This window comes from Protopterus annectens, chromosome 2.part0, assembly GCF_019279795.1.
Source record: "Protopterus annectens isolate FY-2018-M chromosome 2.part0, PAN1.0, whole genome shotgun sequence".
NCBI lineage: Eukaryota > Metazoa > Chordata > Ceratodontiformes > Protopteridae > Protopterus > Protopterus annectens.
In genome coordinates, this window is record NC_056728.1 from 121,831,366 (window position 1) to 121,851,162 (window position 19,797).

The following is a 19,797-nucleotide window of genomic DNA, read 5'->3' on the forward strand; positions in this document are numbered from 1 at the left end:
TCCATCTATTGTCTCATTTTCCTGTTGTATGCATTGATTAATGCAAGTCCAGTCTGCTCTAGGTTTCCATTTCTCAGAGATTCGGTCTGTCAGACCTTTCACTCTGTTGTCTAACTCAAGGCCACTATGTGGGAGTGGCCTAAGTTCTGCATTACGAGGATTCCAGGTGCCACAAATCATGTGCCAATCTGGACCTATAATTTGTCTTACTACTTTTTCTACTTCTTCCCCATTCAAGTGGTAACTTAACCTCATGCCTTGTAAATCTTCTAAAAATTTCGTAAAATTAACTTTCGGATGGGGGATTCCCTCAGTAGCCTTCCAGATGTCTTCTGGTTTCCATGGTCTATATACTAAGAGTGTTGGGTCTTGCCCTTCCTGTCCTGCCTGAGGATTTGGAACTTCTATAAGTGGGCATATTTCTTCCTCACTCTCATCCTGTAGATTTCTCTCTATTTGCTATGATTCTGTGTCACTATGTGTTTTACGTGTTCAGGACCTGGTCTCAATAGGATCTCTAACAAGTGATTGTGATCTTACTGAAACTTCAGGATAACGCGGAGGTGGACCAGCCTGTCCACTCGCTTCATATCCTGAAAAGGGTAAGGGAGGGGGCAAGGGAGGAGGAGGAGGAGCTGTAGCTTTTACCAAGTTATTATCCTCTTTGTCTAAAAATAATGTTTTTGAATTTTTAAGCTTCTGTTCTCTACGATTTGCTTCCTCAATCCACCTGTGTGCTTGAGGAATGCCTAGTTGGCGTTGCTTTTTTGCCTGACCTCCTGCATCAGATTTAAGCTGTTTAAGGAGTTTAACTAGTGAAGGTTTATCTAGTTTACCATCAAATTCATATTTATTAACCCATTTCGTATAATACCTAACGTTATCAGAACGTTGTAATTGCATATATTTTGCGTCTTCGGTTAGGTGCGGATCTCGCAAAGTTTTAGTGCACTAATTACCCATGTCAAAGAAAATGTTACATAACCCTTTTTTATCACGTGATATCAAATTCTTAGTTCCTGTTTACAGTTTATCTAGAATAACTGTCTACCTTATTATGTTACCCTGATCTATGACCAAATATACAGTACTTCCTTTTGTCCCTGATCTGCAAAACAAATCTTAACAACAATATACTGTAACCTAGTCCCTGATCTAAAACAGAAAAAAGGCAAATTCTTCCTACCTGAGCCTCCGGTATTGAAAATCGTTCAAATTCCTCTTCGCCACAGATCAGAAAGTGGCCAGCCTCTTTACACACAACAATTCAGTCGGAGGTCTTTTCACTCAAGAAGAACCATTTCGGTAACTTCTCCTGCACAGTATTCGACCACCGATACGCTCTGATCTGCAGCTTACCATGGGAAATAGGACCAAACTGTTAAATAAAATTAATAATTCAATACACAGGAGGTTCAGATTCAAAAGTTTACTAGTGTACACCAGGAGGCAAAAAACCATACAAGTACAGAATTTTGTCTGACATGAAACAGGAAGCACACAATTTTATATAGGTTTAACATTTAAGCTATGCCCACCTTACTGATGTGATATGTCATGGGGCATCTACATCACTTTAGCTTACAAGCCTCTATTCTTTTAATCTGCTGATGCAGTATGTTTTAAAACTTTTCCTCTAGATACATGCTATCCAGCTGGTCAGTCATAATGTCCTTCTATAAAGTTACTTATTCAAGGTTTCATATCAGTTCAAATACAATAGCAGATTCAGTCTTTAACATACATATTTGTTCACTGTTTCACTTTCTTTACCAGCTGTGTTTTTATCTCACAAGGACAAGTTACTTCATGCAGGAAGAGAAGATTTCATTATTTACAAGGACTAGTTATCTCATCAGGAAGGAGCGGAAGATTTACACATTTAATTTCCTGACCCAGTGGATAATCACTTATGAAATGCATAAACATTAAGCTTGCTGAGCTGGCAGCTGCCAGGGTCAGGGGTCAAAGCACACTGCAGTTTCAGAAGCTACTTGCATTTACACATGAATTTATCCCTTCTGTTATATGATTAATAGAATAAAATGCATTATAAACTACCTTGCTTCTAAACTAGCATTTCACATATATTTAAATACATATTTTTCTAACATTAGACATCCATAGACAATTATGCATCTATCTTCATTGAACAAAAGACATAAAAAGGTCTGACCAACTGTTTGTTTCCTTTGCAAGTACTAAAATGGATAAGTCAGTTACCAAAGTCACTTTATGTAGATGGCTAAAATATTGTATTTCCTTCATATACAATAAGAGGAAAGTTGAATTACCTAGGCCTGCTAAGGTTCATAGTTTCATGGGTAGGTACTAGGCTATCGGCCCAGGGCCCTATATAAGCCTAGCCAAAAAGGTTCCCTGGCTTTCGCCACCCAAGAAAATTATTTTCCTGTTCCCCTGTCGAGCAGTGCTGCAGAAGTGATCCCCAGGGTGAATTTTCTATTTCCCATCCAGTCGTCAAGATTTTTCTTAAAGAGGGCCAATGAGAAGCTTTGCTTGACATGAATGGGTAGTTTGTTCCAGAGTATGAGAAGGCACTGGGACATTAATCTATCCCTCCAGCATGTTCTGTTTATTGTGGTGACAAGGTTTAGGCCCTTGTAGCATGTGTTTCAGAGAGATTGGGATGTCTTTAAGTGTAGCATGTCCAACAGCTCTCTCTCAGTTGAGCAGAGCAGTCACTCCAGTGGTGTTCCAAACTAACACTTCCATGGACGAGAACTATGTGGCAGCATCATGGGCTACTCCACATACCTTTATTACTCATTACAAAATGGATTTGGTCTCTAACAGAAGAGCATCATTTGGTTCTATGTTGCTCAGAAATATTCTTCCGTGAGTCTTCCCAAGATCTAAGATAGTTAAGGACTCTCTCCCACAGGTCAAGCAATAAATGAAGATTGACAACATCAGATAAAGAAGTTATGTACTTACCATAACATTCCATCAAGAAACTATCATCTTCAGGGACTTTAACATCAATTGGCTATCCTGCAATAGCAACCACCCAGCCCTCCACCTAAATCTCCATAGTTTCTCTCAGTTAATACAAACCCCACTAGGATCAATAAAAGCCCTAATAACCACACCATTCTTGACTGGGTCTTAGTTAACAAAGCCCCTCATACCTACCTAGCAGGCTGTTTACCTGACTCCCTCAGTGACCATTCCTCAACCTTCCTACTAAAAAATCACATTAATGTTTGCAAACCCATTACCCACAGACTTATTCGCAACAAAGCTAATTTTCACCCTAACTCCTTCACCTCCTCCCTCCAGAATGTAAACTGGTCACCTCTAAAATAACCTAGATGAAGCAGTCCATTTATTTAACATTTCCTTCCTCAACATCCTTAACTTCCATGCCCCCCTGAGAAACACCAGAATCAGAACTAAGAGCTCCCTGTGGCTACAGAAAACACCAGGGGCCTTCTGAAAGTCAGGGATAAAACATGGGAATGCTGGTGCATTACTAAAAACCCCTCAGATAGGCAACTCTTCATTGAACTACGTAACAAGGTCAAAAAGCAAGTAAAAGCAGACAAAACCCTTTTCTACCAGACGTCCCTAAACTCTTCCGAAAACAACCCCAAGTAGTTCTGGTCCACCATTAACTCTATCCTCTGCCCAGGAAAAGTAAGCACCCACCTACCAACCACCCCTCTCTCCACCAGTAGCATTGCTGATTCCTTCAACAAACACTTCACAGAATCTGTTCTATCCCTAACCAAAAAACACTTCCCTACACAAATTCCCCCCTCACCCAACCCAAAACCACCCCTCGATACCTTCTTTCTCTCCACAGTATCCACTTCCTACATAAAAAGACTCCTGACAAAACTAAAACCCACTAAACTAGCAGCCAACTACCTGGCCACTGAATACCTAAAGATAGCAGCTGATGTCCTAGCTTATCCGATTTCCATATTAATCAACCGCTCCATATCTGAATCCTATGTACCCACGCTATGGAAATTATCACACATCATTCCCTTCTACAAAGGTGGCCCCTCCACAGACTTCACCAACTACTGCCCCATTGCCATCCTCTCCCCCCTCTCCAAGATACTCAAAAAATGCATCAACTCACAGGTCTCCAAATTCCTCCTTAACAATAACCTCCTCTCCAATACCCAGCATGGTTTCAGACCACATGACAGCTGCTCTCCTCTCCTTCACCAACACTATCCTCCATCACAAAAACAATGACCTCCTCTCCTCTGCTGTATTTCTGGATCTATCTAAAGCCTTTGACATTGTGTCTCACAATCTACTACTCAATGCTCTATATGATCTCTCTTTCTCCACACCAGCCACAAACTGGTTCCACAGCTATCTACAAGGCCACCAGCAATCAGTCATGTGGGACAACAATCTATCCTCAAACCTCCCTGTTACTGTCAGGGTTCACCAAGGCTCCATCCATGGCCCCTACTTTTCTCCCTTTTCACCAACAACCTGCACACAGCCACCAAGCATGCCTCTCTCATACAGTATGCAGATGATTCCACCCTCATCTGCTCAGCCCCAACTCTAACAGAGCTCCAACAGATCACCCAATAATCTTTCTTTTCACTTGAAAACTGGCTATCTAATGACCAGCTTCTCCTCAATCCAAATAAAACCAAACTCCTCATCTTCCAATCCTCCAAATCTACCTCTAACATTATTTAAGCCAAAGATAATACAGATAGACAATAATCTCAAATTTGATACCCACATATCACTAACAATAAAAAAAGTTCCCAAAAAACTGGGTGCCTTATATAGAAGCTGTCAATACCTTACCAAACCAGCAAGAATCTCTATTGCCAAATCCCAACTAATCTCCACCCTACTCTACACACCACCCATACTTACAAATCTTAGACAGTCAGACCTACACATACTCGAAGCCTGCTACAATAAAATTGCAAAATTTGCCACTGGTGCCTCCTACCACAGCCACCACTGTGTCTCCCTTAGAGACCTTGACTGGCTTGAACTTCCACAACCCCTACACCAAACTCAACTCACCTTTGCTCATAAACTGGTAAACCACCCTCTCCGAATCCCATCCCTCCATACAATTCTCCAACCCTACCACTTTTCCAGACCACTACGCTCATGCAACAAAAATCTACTCCAGGTCACCAAAACCAAAAACTCAGCAGGTGAAGTACTATTTTCCTGCACTGTATCCAAGCTCTGGAACAAACCTCCCACTACCATAACTACCCTTCCTTCCTGCAGTCTTTTCAAGACTGCACTTAAATCTCACCTAAATTCTCATTGGCTTTGTCCTTGTCTAAACCCTATCTAATAACCCCCCCCCCCTTCAACCTTTCTCTCCTTTTCCCAGATTTAGATAGAGTATCCCCCCTCTGTCACTATAAAACAGAACTGAAGATAAAATACCATGGAAGGAATTAAGATAAAAAGATAATGCTGGCAACTAACACGTTGCAATGTTATCAGTTTATTAAGATGAAACTCCGTTATTAGGTTGAATATCATTTCAAGTATTGAACAATAGGTGCAGGTACCCCACAACAATCGAAGCCAACCAGTCTCAGAATGAAATGAACATCTTTATTCAGTAAAGAAGGTAGTAAGCGCTTTCACATCTACACAGGACACTTCTTCAGACTTAAATAAAACATAAGAACTTCAGGTCACTTAAATACTCAGACTAATGACTTCATCAGCCTCTTAGCACATTCTTAATTAAATTAGTCAAAGTCATATACAATTCAATAACATATAAAAAACATATTAGTATAAAGAATTAAAAGATTTTAATTTTTTTTTAAAAAATAATAAATAAAGTTAGTGCTTCAGAGCTCGGTCTAATAGAAAGGGTCTAATACTAACCCTGTCATTCAGACCGTGACCTGTGTCAGCTTGCAATCTAATAATCCATTTACTTTCTTCCTTCTCTGTAAAATTACCAATTTTACCTAGCCTCATTGTAGTGTGGATGAGTTCCAAGGCTGAAAATTCAAAAACGTGTGTAGTATCATACAACAGTACATGCTTAGCTAAGGCATTAATGTCATTCTCCCTATTTATGGCATATAGGTGTTCTCTTATTCTTTCCCTAAGGGTCCTGTTGGTCTTACCTACATAGAATCTATTACATTTATGGCAGACTGCAATATATACCAGATTACGTGTTCTGCAGTCTGCATAGTGGTTAAAATTAGTAATCACACTAGTATCAGGATGTTTGAAACTGTCCTTACTTGAAATAAACAGACATCATTTCAAGTATAATAATATTATTTGTTTAACAACATTTGTGGTCCACAAGACTGTCTAATTTGTACTCTAAGTAATCTGAATGTTTCTGACACCTTGATTTGTTCTGTTTAATGTACTTATGCTTGTTAATCAAAGAATATATTTGTAATATTTGGAGTTTTTCTCCCCGGGACTCTGCTGAAAAAGGGCTACTAGCTCGGTCAGACTTTCCTGGTAAACAAACGTAAATAAATAAATAAATGTATGGTCTCTTCTTGTACATTGCTTCTTACACGTTATTTCCTATACCATGACCTGATTGTTTTCATGGAATGGTTATCCCCAGACATCCAGTATAAATTGAGCTGTCTCAGTTTGACAACTTACCTACCTTTGTTCTTATCAATTACCTTCTTACTTATCCAGCCATCTACCTAATCACACATAGAATCTCTATTCTCCTTGAATTGTACCTAGGATTTGCTAATCTTTTTTTCTATTTATTTGTTCAAGTAAGAATTCAGCTACTTGTGATTGCACTTGTTATAGACCAGACTTTAAACCTAAACGTAGTCAACCAGTTGTAAGTTGCAGGCATACTTTTTGTTTATCTTGAAACTAAATCATTAACATACATTGTTTTCTTATAATTTAATTATACCTTACCATTTTTTTTTTTTGGTTTGCATAGACTGTTTGCAACATAGTGTTTGTACATGACATATTCTGTGTAATTCTACCACAAGTCAATAAGTATTTGATTTTTAAATTAGCTGATGCTTGACTGTTGAAGTGACATGTCATTATTATTGGTTTGTCAACTTCAGATTCGGGATGGGCTCCTGTCTTCAGATCCTGTAATCGGTTCGTACTGTAGCACTGGATCTCCTCCACCTCTGCAAACCACAGGCCCATATGCTTGGATCCATTTCCATTCAGACTCATCTGTCAGTGACATGGGATTTCACATCACATATACAACATCTCCATGTAAGTATTCTGTACCTTTGCTGGATTATTACATCAAATTTTCCAGATATATTTTTATTTTATTTTCTTCCCCATGAAACATTAGCCTATCTATGAGGTGACCATTCCTTTGCGTTCCTTTTTGGATGACAGATTGCCACAGGAGGCTATGCTATGAGGTTTTTGCAATATCCTATCCACCACTCCCACAGTAGCTTTGACAGACACATCCACAATTCCAGTGACTGACTCATGCAAGCCTGTACACATGTATAGAACCCAGTTACAGTGCATGTACATTGTTTGGCGGATGTCCATAGGAACATAAAAACATCGCAACAATGCTAGGCAAGCGATCACAAGAACCCAAGGAAGCCCGCAGGATATTTTTGCAGGGGGGTGCAAACCAAAAGCTCTGCTTACACAGCCCCACCCCCTCTGCCCACACAACCCCACCCCCTCTGCCTATATAGCCCCACCCCCTCCACACACACAGCCCCACTCCCGCCCACGCACCCATTCCAGTGTCCCATTACTTGGCTATTTCTCCCCATTTGTCATAGACACTGTTCAAATCTCTCAGTGTGCATACTGTTTTATGCTTTACTTCTACAATGATTCCAGATATTTGGATTTTATTTACAACTTTTATTTCAAATTTTATAGCACAAACACTAATAGACATTTACTAAACCTAAATAAAGCAATAGTCTTGCAATGAAAACAGACTTAGCATTAAAACTTTACCTTTGAAACCCACATTCACTGAAACAGCATTGAAACCCACATTCAAAGGAAATGCATCTGGCCAGTGGCAGGTTAAGTTGACCTTTGGGCTGTTTTCAAATCATAAGCTCCTTGCACACATTTTTAGAACCATGCAAAAGTTCTTTGATTCACCTTCCTGACTGTATTAATTATACTATATAATAATTGAATTATATCCCTTGTAAAATACAGCACCACTTGTTAGAGTGTGTTTTAAATTTATAGTTCTGAACATTTTTCCTTTAAGCAATGAAAAAATCATATGAACCAGTAATAACAACCTGCCCAATTCAAAACATTTCAACCGTAAAGGGCCACTCAAACTTGTCATACAATCCACCAATATCAATCAATATGCAGGATCTCTGCAGAAGTAAACATCATCTGAATAATTCCACATTAAAGAGATCTGAAACCAGTGAAGAGGTTTTTGCTAGAAAACTTTATATTTCAGTGCCTGTTGCCCCTGAAGAATAAATTGCCTGTGCTACATTAAAATAAATGGTAAGTTGGTATATTGCAATAGGGAATGGGTGGCAAGCTGAAAAACAGGTTCATAGTTATTAGGTGTCTCTTCCAAAGGAGGACATACTAAGAACTGCAGTACCATACCTCCTTAAAATACAAATGTACATGCTGTATGAATAAAACATACAGCCCTTTGCATCAAGATGCAAGTGTGCTACCTGCTGTGCTAACACTGCTTTAAAATTCTGTACCACAATGATACCATTTGCTAAACAAAACAGTTGCCCATTTTAACCAGACAGCATGAGCAGCAGTAACCTTTGCTTCCCTTGAAGCTCACAATTCCTTGAAAATGCACTTGAAAATAAATTCCACCTGTTAGATCTAACTAGGGCATTTCTCTATTTCTCTCTCTGACTCTGTTACACACACACACACACACACACACACACACACACACACACACACACACACACACACACACACACACCCCTCAACTTCTTAGTGCAAGAAATATATAAATAGATTTTTTCAAAGTTACAACTGTAAACTCCGTGTGACCATGGTGTTTGTTTGTTTTTGACAGAAAGGTATAAAGGAACTCATGGCTATGTATATAGTTGAATCTCTCTGTACTGAAGTACTCCCTACTATGATGCTGCTTTAATAAATAGTGTGTTTGCATTCAGAAACGTTTACTGTTTTTATACTGAATTTTAAAGCTACATGAATTAGAAAATAACCAATTTCCTTTTTAGAGCCTAAGCTAAAAAGTCCACTCCTTACAAGCACTGCTTCCCCTGGAAAACATCTATATATGCATCATCACAGAGACCTAGTTCAAGACCGATGACAGCACTCCTTTATTGCAGGATTTCAATACCTGCCACAAGTTCAGGCCTATCACCTGAGATGAAAGGGTAATGGTGTCTGCATATTCTTAATGAACAATTAATCTCCAGACTTGCTAGGTGAGATAATGACGTGGAATTCCTCTGCATCCAAATTAGCATTAACAAAACTCCTTACTGTGTCATACCTAACTATAGGTCCCCTCTATGTACCCCATCAGTCCATATCTCCTACCTACCTACCTAACTAATATGGTGTCCCTATGTATTAAGCCAACACCATTATTCTAGGAGACTTCAATCAACCACTCCTCCATTAACTGGGAAACTTGTATATCCATGAGTATGTATTCCCAGACAGTTCTGGATTTCATCCATACAGGATATCTGGATCAGTTAGTCTGTACCCAAACAAGAGAGAGAAAATCCTGGACTTGGTCCTTAACAATATGGGACAACTTTGGTGTCCACCAACTGCCACATCCTCCCTGGTTAAACTGGACCACAAATCAGTCACATTCATTAGAAGACTGAAGCCAAAAGCATCTTCCAATACCTCTGTTTTCAGAGATTATGCAAAGGTTAATCTACTAAAACTAAGCAATGACCTGAATTATGTGGAATCCTTTACTGTCAAATCCTATGCACATGTAAATAGCTGCATAAACACATCTATCCCCCTCTGAAGTAAATAGAAAGCCACATTTAAGAATAATTTCATTTAGTCAAACCCAAATATAAACAGGCTCTGTAATAAAAGAAAGCATATTGCCTGCAAAAATAAATTTAACTCTCAAGATGCTAAAGACACTCTTGCTAAACTTAATAGGGAGATTGTTACCCTGATCAAATCAATGAAAGCCAGATATGAGGTAAAAAAATAACCAGTTAGGTGAAGGATAACCAGAAAGCCTTCTTTAACTATGTTAGAAACCTCAGAAACAATTTTCAGCACTGCACAGAATAATAGTAAATGATTTTAAATTCCTGGACATAGGCAATTTCCTAGCAGACAAATTTAGTTCAAACTTCAAACATGTATGTGTGTGTATATATAGCAGAGTGGCCAGAATTCAATATTTTGTGCTCAGACGTCATAAATTTGCCCATACACCACCCAGCTAGCTACCACTTAAAAATATACTCAAAAATCTGCCCTTAAAACTTCAAAAAGGGACACTTGTTTAACTATTGCCACTTATAAACCATGAAAATGTTATTTTTAGTGGTGCATTTCTATCAGTTATGTATATTTTGCACTCTACACAGTTTAGTCAGGTCTAACCATTCTAAACCTTAGAACTATAAAGTTTCTGAGACAATCAGAAAAAATTTAAATTAAAAATTTTAAATTTTGCTTAGTGACAATCACCAGCATTGGGATCAGTCCCTTAACCCAGATACTTACTATATGACAATGATTTCCTCTCTTTAGAGGTTGTCCTCTGCACCTTTACAAGTCCTTTTGATAAGTGTTTTTGTCATCTTCAATGCCCACTCTCCTTTTTTATGAATAATCTATTTGATAGATTTTACAGGCAGAAGGATACGTCTTGACACCCATGCAGATGGACAGTATAGTTACTACTGCTGAATCCTACACAGATGCACTCTATAAGCACTTACACAAGTGCATGGATCGTGCTATCCCAAACAGAACCAAGATGCTATCCTCCAAAAAAAGGAAGACAATCTGGTGGTCCCCTGCCATAAACAAACTCTACAACAGAAGGAAGAAACTGTTGCAAAAGAGAGTAAAATCCCATGAGTGGAGGAGGTCCCTGGTCAGTCTCAGTAAGAAGCTGAGATCCCTTATAAGATCCTCCTAAGCTAGCTACAAAACAAAATTGCCACTGATTCTAGGGACAACCACAAAGCATTCTATAGCTATGTCAAGACTTTCAATGACAACGCCCAGATCTGCTCTGAGTTACAGCACAACGGCATGAAAATTACAGAACCAACTGATATTGCCAACATCCTGGCAGATAGTTTCAGTGCTAACTTTACCCCCCTCTCACCCCCTAAATGGCCCATATCTATACAGGAAGAATGCAGAGTCCCTGTAATCACAACTACACAGGTAAAAGCTGCACTCTGTAAAGCCAAAAACACAACATCCATGGGACCGGACACCATCCCAGGCTGTGTTTTACACGAACTTCAGAACGAACTGGCTCCCCACCTAAGCACCATGTTCAATCATAGTCTCACATCAGGCTTTGTGCCCACTGAATGGCACACAGCAACAGTTATCCCACTCCACAAAGAGGGGAGCCACCTCTGATCCCGAGAACTATTGCCATATTAGCCTTACGAGCCTGGTCTGTAAGGCCACGGAATGTATCATCATGGAACTCATAAACAAAGACATTGGTAACCTCCAAACTCTGGACCCCACCCAGTTTGGGTTTGTAAAAGGCAGATCATGCCTCCTGAACCTGATCGACTTCTTTGAGTCAGTCACCAAAGCTGTAGACGAGGGTAAGGTGGTTCACACAGCCTATCTAGACCTTGCCAAGGCTTTCAACACCATCCCCCATTCTGGAATTATAGATAAACTCACTATGTATAAATCCCTAAGTCACAAGATGGGTTGCCAATTGGCTCACTGACAGAACCCACACTGTAGAAGTTGCAGACTCCAAATCTGACTTCAAACCAGTGACAAGTGGAGTACCACAGGGTTCAGTCCTGGGACCTCTCCTGTTTGGTATCTACTTCTCTGAAGTACACAGGCCTTTGGCTAATGAAGTTCACAGATGACTGCAAACTAGGAGCCATAGTTGAGTCCCTAAATGATGTGGACATCCTACAGAAGGACCTCACTGAGACAGATGCCTGGTGTCAGAGCCATGGCCTCAAGCTCAATGCCAAAAAGTGCACTGTCATCCCCTTTGGTAAAAACTCTGTACCCATGAGCTACCACATAGGTGGCAGTCTACTTAATGCCGAATGTGTGATAAGAGACCTGGGGACCCAGGTGGACAATAGTCTCTCCTTTAATAATCACATCACAACAGTAGTCAGGAAATCCTTCTACATGGCATACCTCATCACAAAAGGGTTCTCATCTAGGAAAAATTAGGTCATTGTTCCCCTCTACTCGACACTCATTAGACACATTATAGAGTACAATGCCCCTTTTGGAATGTACCTCACAAAACATCTGCAGCAGCTGGAAAGGCCACAGAAGTACTTCACAAAGAGGATTACTGACCTCAAGTAGATGCCCTACACTGACCGTCTCATAAAACTCCAGCTTTACTCCGTAGCATATCACCTACTCCTAGGTAATCTCTGCCTAGTATATAAAGCTATGTCAAACCCAGAGCTGTTGGACATGCTGCCCTAAAGAAATCCCAATCCCTCTGAGCTGCACGCTCTAGGGACCTAAACCTTGTCACCACAATAAACAGGACATGCTGGAGGGATAGATTTCTGTCCCAGAGACTTCCCATGCTCTGGAACAAGCTACCCATCTATGTCAAGAAAGGTTCCTCATTAGCATTCTTCACAAAAAATCTTGATAAGTGGATGGGAAATAGGAAATACAACCTGGGGATCACCTCTGTGGCTCTGCTTGACAGGGGCACAGGAGAATAACTTTCTTGGGTGGTGTAAGCCAGGGAACCTTGTTGGCTAGGCTTACTTAGACCCTTGGGCTGATAGCCTAGTACCTACCTATGAACATAATAATTCTACACAATCTACTTGCAGGAGGTCTATTTAAAGGGGATAATGAGTCTGGCTGGAAATCTCTGAGAACTCTTCATACCCTTATATTTTATCACTCTCAAAGACTCTTCTTTGTGCAGTTACCTGTAAGGAGGAGGCATTATCAAAGTGAATCATTTTGCCTAGGTAAATCATTTTGATTTTATCTCATTTGGCACATAAAACAGTCACCTTGTCTTTGAGTTTAAGAAACAGTACATTAATAGAACATGGTACAATGATATGTGGGCTCAGTCTAGTACCATGGTAGCTGACTGAAATTCCTAGACAGTGACAGACAGTATTTTATAAAGAAATGAAATATGCCATTGGCTTCTGATTCTATCACATTTCCAAATATTCTAAGGTTATATTTGGAACAATGCTCCAGAGGTTCCATTTGGCTCAACTGTTTTTTGCTCTGCTGCTGACCTGTGGAACTCCTATAAGTATAAGAGACTGAATATCCAAGACAGCTACTTTACTAAATGATTCACTCATGGCAGTCTTTGTCTCAGAAGATTGAGATTCATTAATTTTCTGCATAGAAATTAATGTTAACTTAATTTTGAAAATAAACCACAAATCTGGAGACCGGAATGGCAGAACAAGTCACGATACAATGTAGCGTTATACTTTGTTCGCCATTTCAAATATAATTAGTAACTCACAAGCGGTTAAGCAAATCTGCGATATAACCATAAAAGCAATAATAAGTCCAAAATGCTGATGACAAAAGGCAGTTTTCACTTCACCAGAAGATAATCCAAACGCAAGTTGTTTTAATCAATGGCTTTAATAAAAATTCAGCATGGCAAGCGCTTTCACCCAAAGGCTTCCTCAGGCCAACAAACAATAATGTTAAAGTGCAGTATATATACTCCAAATAATTATGACATCACATCCTGGTACTATTTAAAAAGCAAAATCATATAACATCACATATAATATATAACATTTAAAACCCATAAGGCAAAACACTCTAACAAAAAACTTAATATGCTGATTATTTAAACACACTTAAAAGACATTTAAAAATAAACTTGCACATTTAAAAGATCGGCATTTAAAAACATATACAACTATATAACATGAAACCATTATTTTCAACAGATAAATGCCTTAAATGCTATTAAAATCCTATTATTTTATGTTTTAAGCTTCCTACCCTTTAAAATTGGTCTTAGGGGAATTCTATCATTCAACCCTGGCTCATGATCAGCTCTGAGCTTGATAATCCATTTTATTCGGTATTATTCTGGATATCTCCCCTTCTAATGGTAGGTGCATTGGTATAAATTACCTTAAATTTAAAAGTGTGTAACATAGATGTATCCAAAACATGTTTAGATAAGGCATTTTTTTCTGACTTAATCCGTATGTTATACAGGTGTTCCCTTATTCTATCCTTTAGTCGTCGATCTGTCTTGCCCACATAAAATGCTGGACAAGACTGGCAAGTAGCTAAATAAACTACATGTTCAGAGTCACAGGTAGCTGTAAAATGAAACCTGAAACACTGTGCAGTGATAGGATGTACAAACCTGGCCGAGCCATCTATATGACTACAATGATTACACTTATGACATGGTCTAGTTGCCACAGATGAAATAGTTGAATGGAAGCTGGATTCAAATCTATTATAATTGCATAACATCCTGTACAAATTTAATTTATTTTTATATATGAATTTAGGTGAATCTCCAACTACTGCTCAAATAGTAGGATCAACTTTTAGAATATTCCAGTATTTTAAATAAACATTCCTAATGGCATTAACATCTTGTGTATGAAATATAGATACCTTCAGTCCCTCTTTATCTATATTACTGACACTAAATAAGGTGTCTGACTCTTGATTGCTATAGGTTCTATCAGCAAAATAGGGGTATGCCCTTCCTTTTCTAAGTATATCAACATCATGAAAACCCTGATTAATTTCATTAGGGTAATATGCTCTCTTAATTAACTGTTTCCTAAGATTAGATAATTCACTGCTAAAATCCAGTTTCTGTAGAATTCAATATAGATACTCGCATTGCCTGTCCCTTAACTATGTTTTTAAATATGTGATTGGGATGCATGCTAGATCTATGCAGAAGAGAGTTCCTATGGCATGTTTTCCTGTGTACACTGGTGTTTATTAGGCCATTAGATAACCTTTCCACATAAACATCTAAATAGGAAACAAAGTTCTGTGAAGTTGTCATTGTAAATTTTAAATAATGCGTCAATGAATTCACTTGTTCTAAGAATTAACATAGTTCTGCTTTTCCTGATTTCCATATAAGGAAAAGGTCATCTACAAATCGTACATAAAATCTTACATTGTCCTTAAAGCTGTCTACCACAAATAAACACCTAGTTTCCCAGTCAGCCATCACGAGGTTGGCATAGCTATTGGCACAAGACGTGCCCATAGCTACGCCATCTCTCTGTATGTAAATTTGATTATTAAAAGTAAAGATATTATTAGTTAGAACTATTTCCAATAATTCACATACTGTCTCTATATGAATGTCCAATGAGACTTGATGAGTTTCTAATATTCTATGTACACTGGCTATACCATCATAGTTAGGTATGGTAGTAAAGAGGGACTGAACATCTAATGTAACCAACCAAAATTCATCATTAGTTGTTACTTCTTTCATCTCATCACACAGCATTATCAAAAACTGCTTAGTATCTCGCAATATATAAGTATATTTATTCACTACAGGTCTTAGTATAGATTCTAAATATAAAGATATGGGCTCTGTGATCCACCCCCGCCCAGCTACTATTGGTCTCATGGGTGGGCATTCAGGATGTTTGTGAATTTTCGGTACTCCTTGTATATAAGGTATCATAAGTTTACTGACAGAACAATATTCATACAATTTATCAATAATCCTTCCGTTATAATAATACTCTAATAAGAGTGATGATACATTATGAATAATTCTGTCTAGTTCTTTCAAATTTATTTGACTATAATACTGGGTGTCACTCAACATCTCTAACATACTGGATATATACTTATCAATATCCATTATCACTATTGGACAGCCCTTATCTGCTGGTCTAACTACTATAGTAGAATCATTTTTAAGTGTGTTTAATGCATGTCTTAACTTAATGGATAGATTCCCATACCATTTCTTATGTCTATTGCTATTATTAAGTTCATGAAGTTCTTTTGCCACTAATTTAGAATAAGCATCTATGAGGGGATGCAGGTTAGGTATATACGTGCTTGGTTTTTTAAAGCTTGATTCTATATTAGTATTGGTTGATTTACCAAAATCTAGTTTTAATTGAATGGTTCTAGCAAAATAATTTAAGATCAACCACTGACTCAGTAATATCACGTCTGGTAGAGGGTATAAATGTTAGACCTTTTTCTAAAACACTAGTTTCTTCTTCAGTAAGACATCTACTGGAGATATTCCATATCAGTGAGTGCTGGTCTTTTCCCACATTTTTTTCAGTGTTGGACCTACATGTTCGTCTTCCATCATCCTCTTTTTCTGTCTCCCTCTGCTCACAGAGCGATCTCTCCCTCCCCTCCAACAATCGGCAATGGGGAAAAGGGCCATTTCAATTGAGGTAGCAGTGGTGATTTTTTGATTGTATAAAACCTTTTTCCTAACCACACCATCTCCTAAACTAGATCCATTCATATGACTTTCAGAAATCGTAGGTTCCTCTATTAATATAACTTCATTTTTATCATGTATATGTTCTATTTCATCTGTATGAATATTTTCAGTAATAGAGTCAGAGTGTGCATTTACCTCATTTCCTTGATGTACAATGGCTGAGGTAATTACTAGATTCTTAGTCTTGGAACGTACATTATTCTCAGTAGACTGATTTTTCTTGTTGACATTATGAACATTAGTATTTTCCACATTATTATTCACATTTTTATATCTGTCTACCCTCCCATGTCCCTGATTTGTTGTATTAAGTCTCGGCCAAGTGAAGACTTGTCCATTAGTAAAATCCGCAGTATCTCTATGGATTTTGCTTTGTTTCTGCTCCAAAAGTTTCTTTTCATATAAATATATATTGTCTAGCAGTTTCTCAAATGCTTTATCCACTACTTTAGTTGTATATGTTTCATATATGAATTGTGTTCTCTTATTCCTTCTCTCAAATTAGTCTCCTCTGGCAAAAAATATTAATTTATAAGTGACATATAGCGTATGCTAGTCTCTATATTGATACATTGCCATTTATATAAAAGGTCTGGGTACTGGGTACCTGTTGTCGGCATTTTTAAAATGTGTAGTCCTCTTGGAATGATTTGTCATGCAATACAGACCTCAAAATGATGCCGCTGAAGTTGCATCCGTTTCAATTTTATAAAATCCATTTCCATCTGGTTAAGGAGTGTAGACAAACCGCTACAATTCGTCACAGTCATAGAATCCTCTGCGGTATCACATGTTACTTCATAAGCCAATAGTGGGTTATTACCGCCAAAAATACAGTTTTCAAATCTGCTGTTTTTGGTCTGAGGACTTTCCGGTTTATATGGTAGTTCCACAGGAATATTTGCCAACTCCGCCATGATAAAGAGACAGCAAATGAAGATAAATGTTATAGAAAAGAACAAAATTGCTGCTCTATATCAAATTCTCCACTAAAAGTTCATAAGTAACAAACCAAAAATCTGGAGACCGGAATGGCGGAACAAGTCACGATACAATGTAGCGTTATACTCTGTTTGCCATTTCAAATATAATTAGTAACCCACAAGCGGTTAAGCAAATCTGCGATATAACTATAAAAGCAATAATAAGTCCAAAATGCTGATGACAAAAGGCAGTTTTCACTTCACCAGAAGATAATCCAAACGCAAGTTGTTTTAATCAATGGCTTTAATAAAAATTCAGCATGGCAAGTGCTTTCACCCCAAAGGCTTCCTCAGGCCAACAAACAATAATGTTAAAGTGCAGTATATATACTCCAAATAATTATGACATCACATCCTGGTATTATTTAAAAAGCAAAATCATATAACATCACATATAATATATAACATTTAAAACCCATAAGGCAAAACACTCTAACAAATAACTTAATATGCTGATTATTTAAACACACTTGAAAGACATTTAAAAATAAACTTGCACATTTAAAAGATCGGCATTTAAAAACATATACAACTATATAACACAGAACCTTTATTTTCAACAGATAAATGCCTTAAATGCTATTATAATCCTATTATTTTATGTTTTAAGCTTCCTACCCTTTAAAATTGGTCTTAGGGGAATTCTATCATTCAACCCTGGCTCATGATCAGCTCTGAGCCTGATAATCCATTTTACTTCATTTTATTCGGTATTATTCTGGATATCTCCCCTTCTAATGGTAGGTGCATTGGTATAAATTACCTTAAATTTAAAAGTGTGTAACATAGATGTATCCAAAACATGTTTAGATAAGGCATTTTTTTCTGACTTAATCCGTATGTTGTACAGGTGTTCCCGTATTCTATCCTTTAGTCATCGATCTGTCTTGCCCACATAAAATACTGGACAAGACTGGCAAGTAGCTAAATAAACTACATGTTCAGAGTCACAGGTAGCTGTAAAATGAAACCTGAAACACAATAGGATGTACAAATATGGCCGAGTCATCTATATGACTACAATGATTACACTTATGACATGGTCTAGTTGCACCAGATGAAATAGTTGAATGGAAGCTGGATTCAAATCTATTATAATTGCATAACATCCTGTACAAATTTAATTTATTTTTATATATGAATTTAGGTGAATCTCCGACTACTGCTCGAATAGTAGGATCAACTTTTAGAATATTCCAGTATTTGAAATAAACATTCCTAATGGCATTAACATCTTGTGTATGAAATATAGATACCTTCAGTCCCTCTTTATCTATATTACTGACACTAAATAAGGTGTCTGATTCTTGATTGCTATAGGTTCTATCAGCAAAATAGGGGCATGCCCTTCCTTTTCTAAGTATATCAACATCTTGAACACCCTGATTAATTTCATTAGGGTAATATGCTCTCTCAATTAACTGTTTTCTAAGATTAGATAATTCACTGCTAAATCCAGTTTCTGTGGAATTCAATCTAGATACTCGCATTGCCTGTCCCTTAACTATGTTTTTAAATATATGATTGGGATGCATGCTAGATCTATGCAGAAGAGAGTTCCTATGGCATGTTTTCCTGTGTACACCGGTGTTTATAAGGCCATTAGATAACCTTTCCACATAAACATCTAAATAGGAAACAGGTATGGTACTCTTATTAGAGTATTATTATAACGGAAGGATTAGTGATAAATTGTATGAATATTGTTCTGTCAGTAAACCTATGATACCTTGTATACAAGGAGTACCGAAAATTCACAAACATCCTGAATGCCCACCCATGAGACCAATAGTAGCTGGGCGGGGGTGGATCACAGAGCTCATATCTTTATATTTAGAATCTATACTAAGACCTGTAGTGAATAAATATACTTATATATTGCGAGATACTAAGCAGGTTTTGATAATGTTGTATGATGAGATGAAAGAAGTAACAACTAATGATGAATTTTGGTTGGTTACATTAGATGTTCAGTCCCTCTTTACTACCATACCTAACTATGAAGGTATAACCAGTGTACATAGAATATTAGAAACTCATCAAGTCTCATTGGACATTCATATAGAGACAGTATGTGAATTATTAGAAATAGTTCTAACTAATAATATCTTTACTTTAATAATCAAATTTACATACAGAGAGATGGTGTAGCTA

The 19,797-nt window shown here is 37.7% G+C and overlaps 1 protein-coding gene across 1 annotated transcript in view; it reads left to right on the forward strand.

Moving 5' to 3' along the window:
- The window catches only part of LOC122792709 (cubilin-like), a 3,134,001-nt gene that overhangs the window by 411,712 nt on the left and 2,702,492 nt on the right, over positions 1-19,797 (forward strand). Inside the window, exon 16 of the mRNA XM_044060295.1 lies at positions 7,071-7,233. Within this exon, the coding sequence (XP_043916230.1) occupies positions 7,071-7,233 (163 nt within the window). The remainder of the gene's footprint in view (positions 1-7,070; positions 7,234-19,797) is intronic.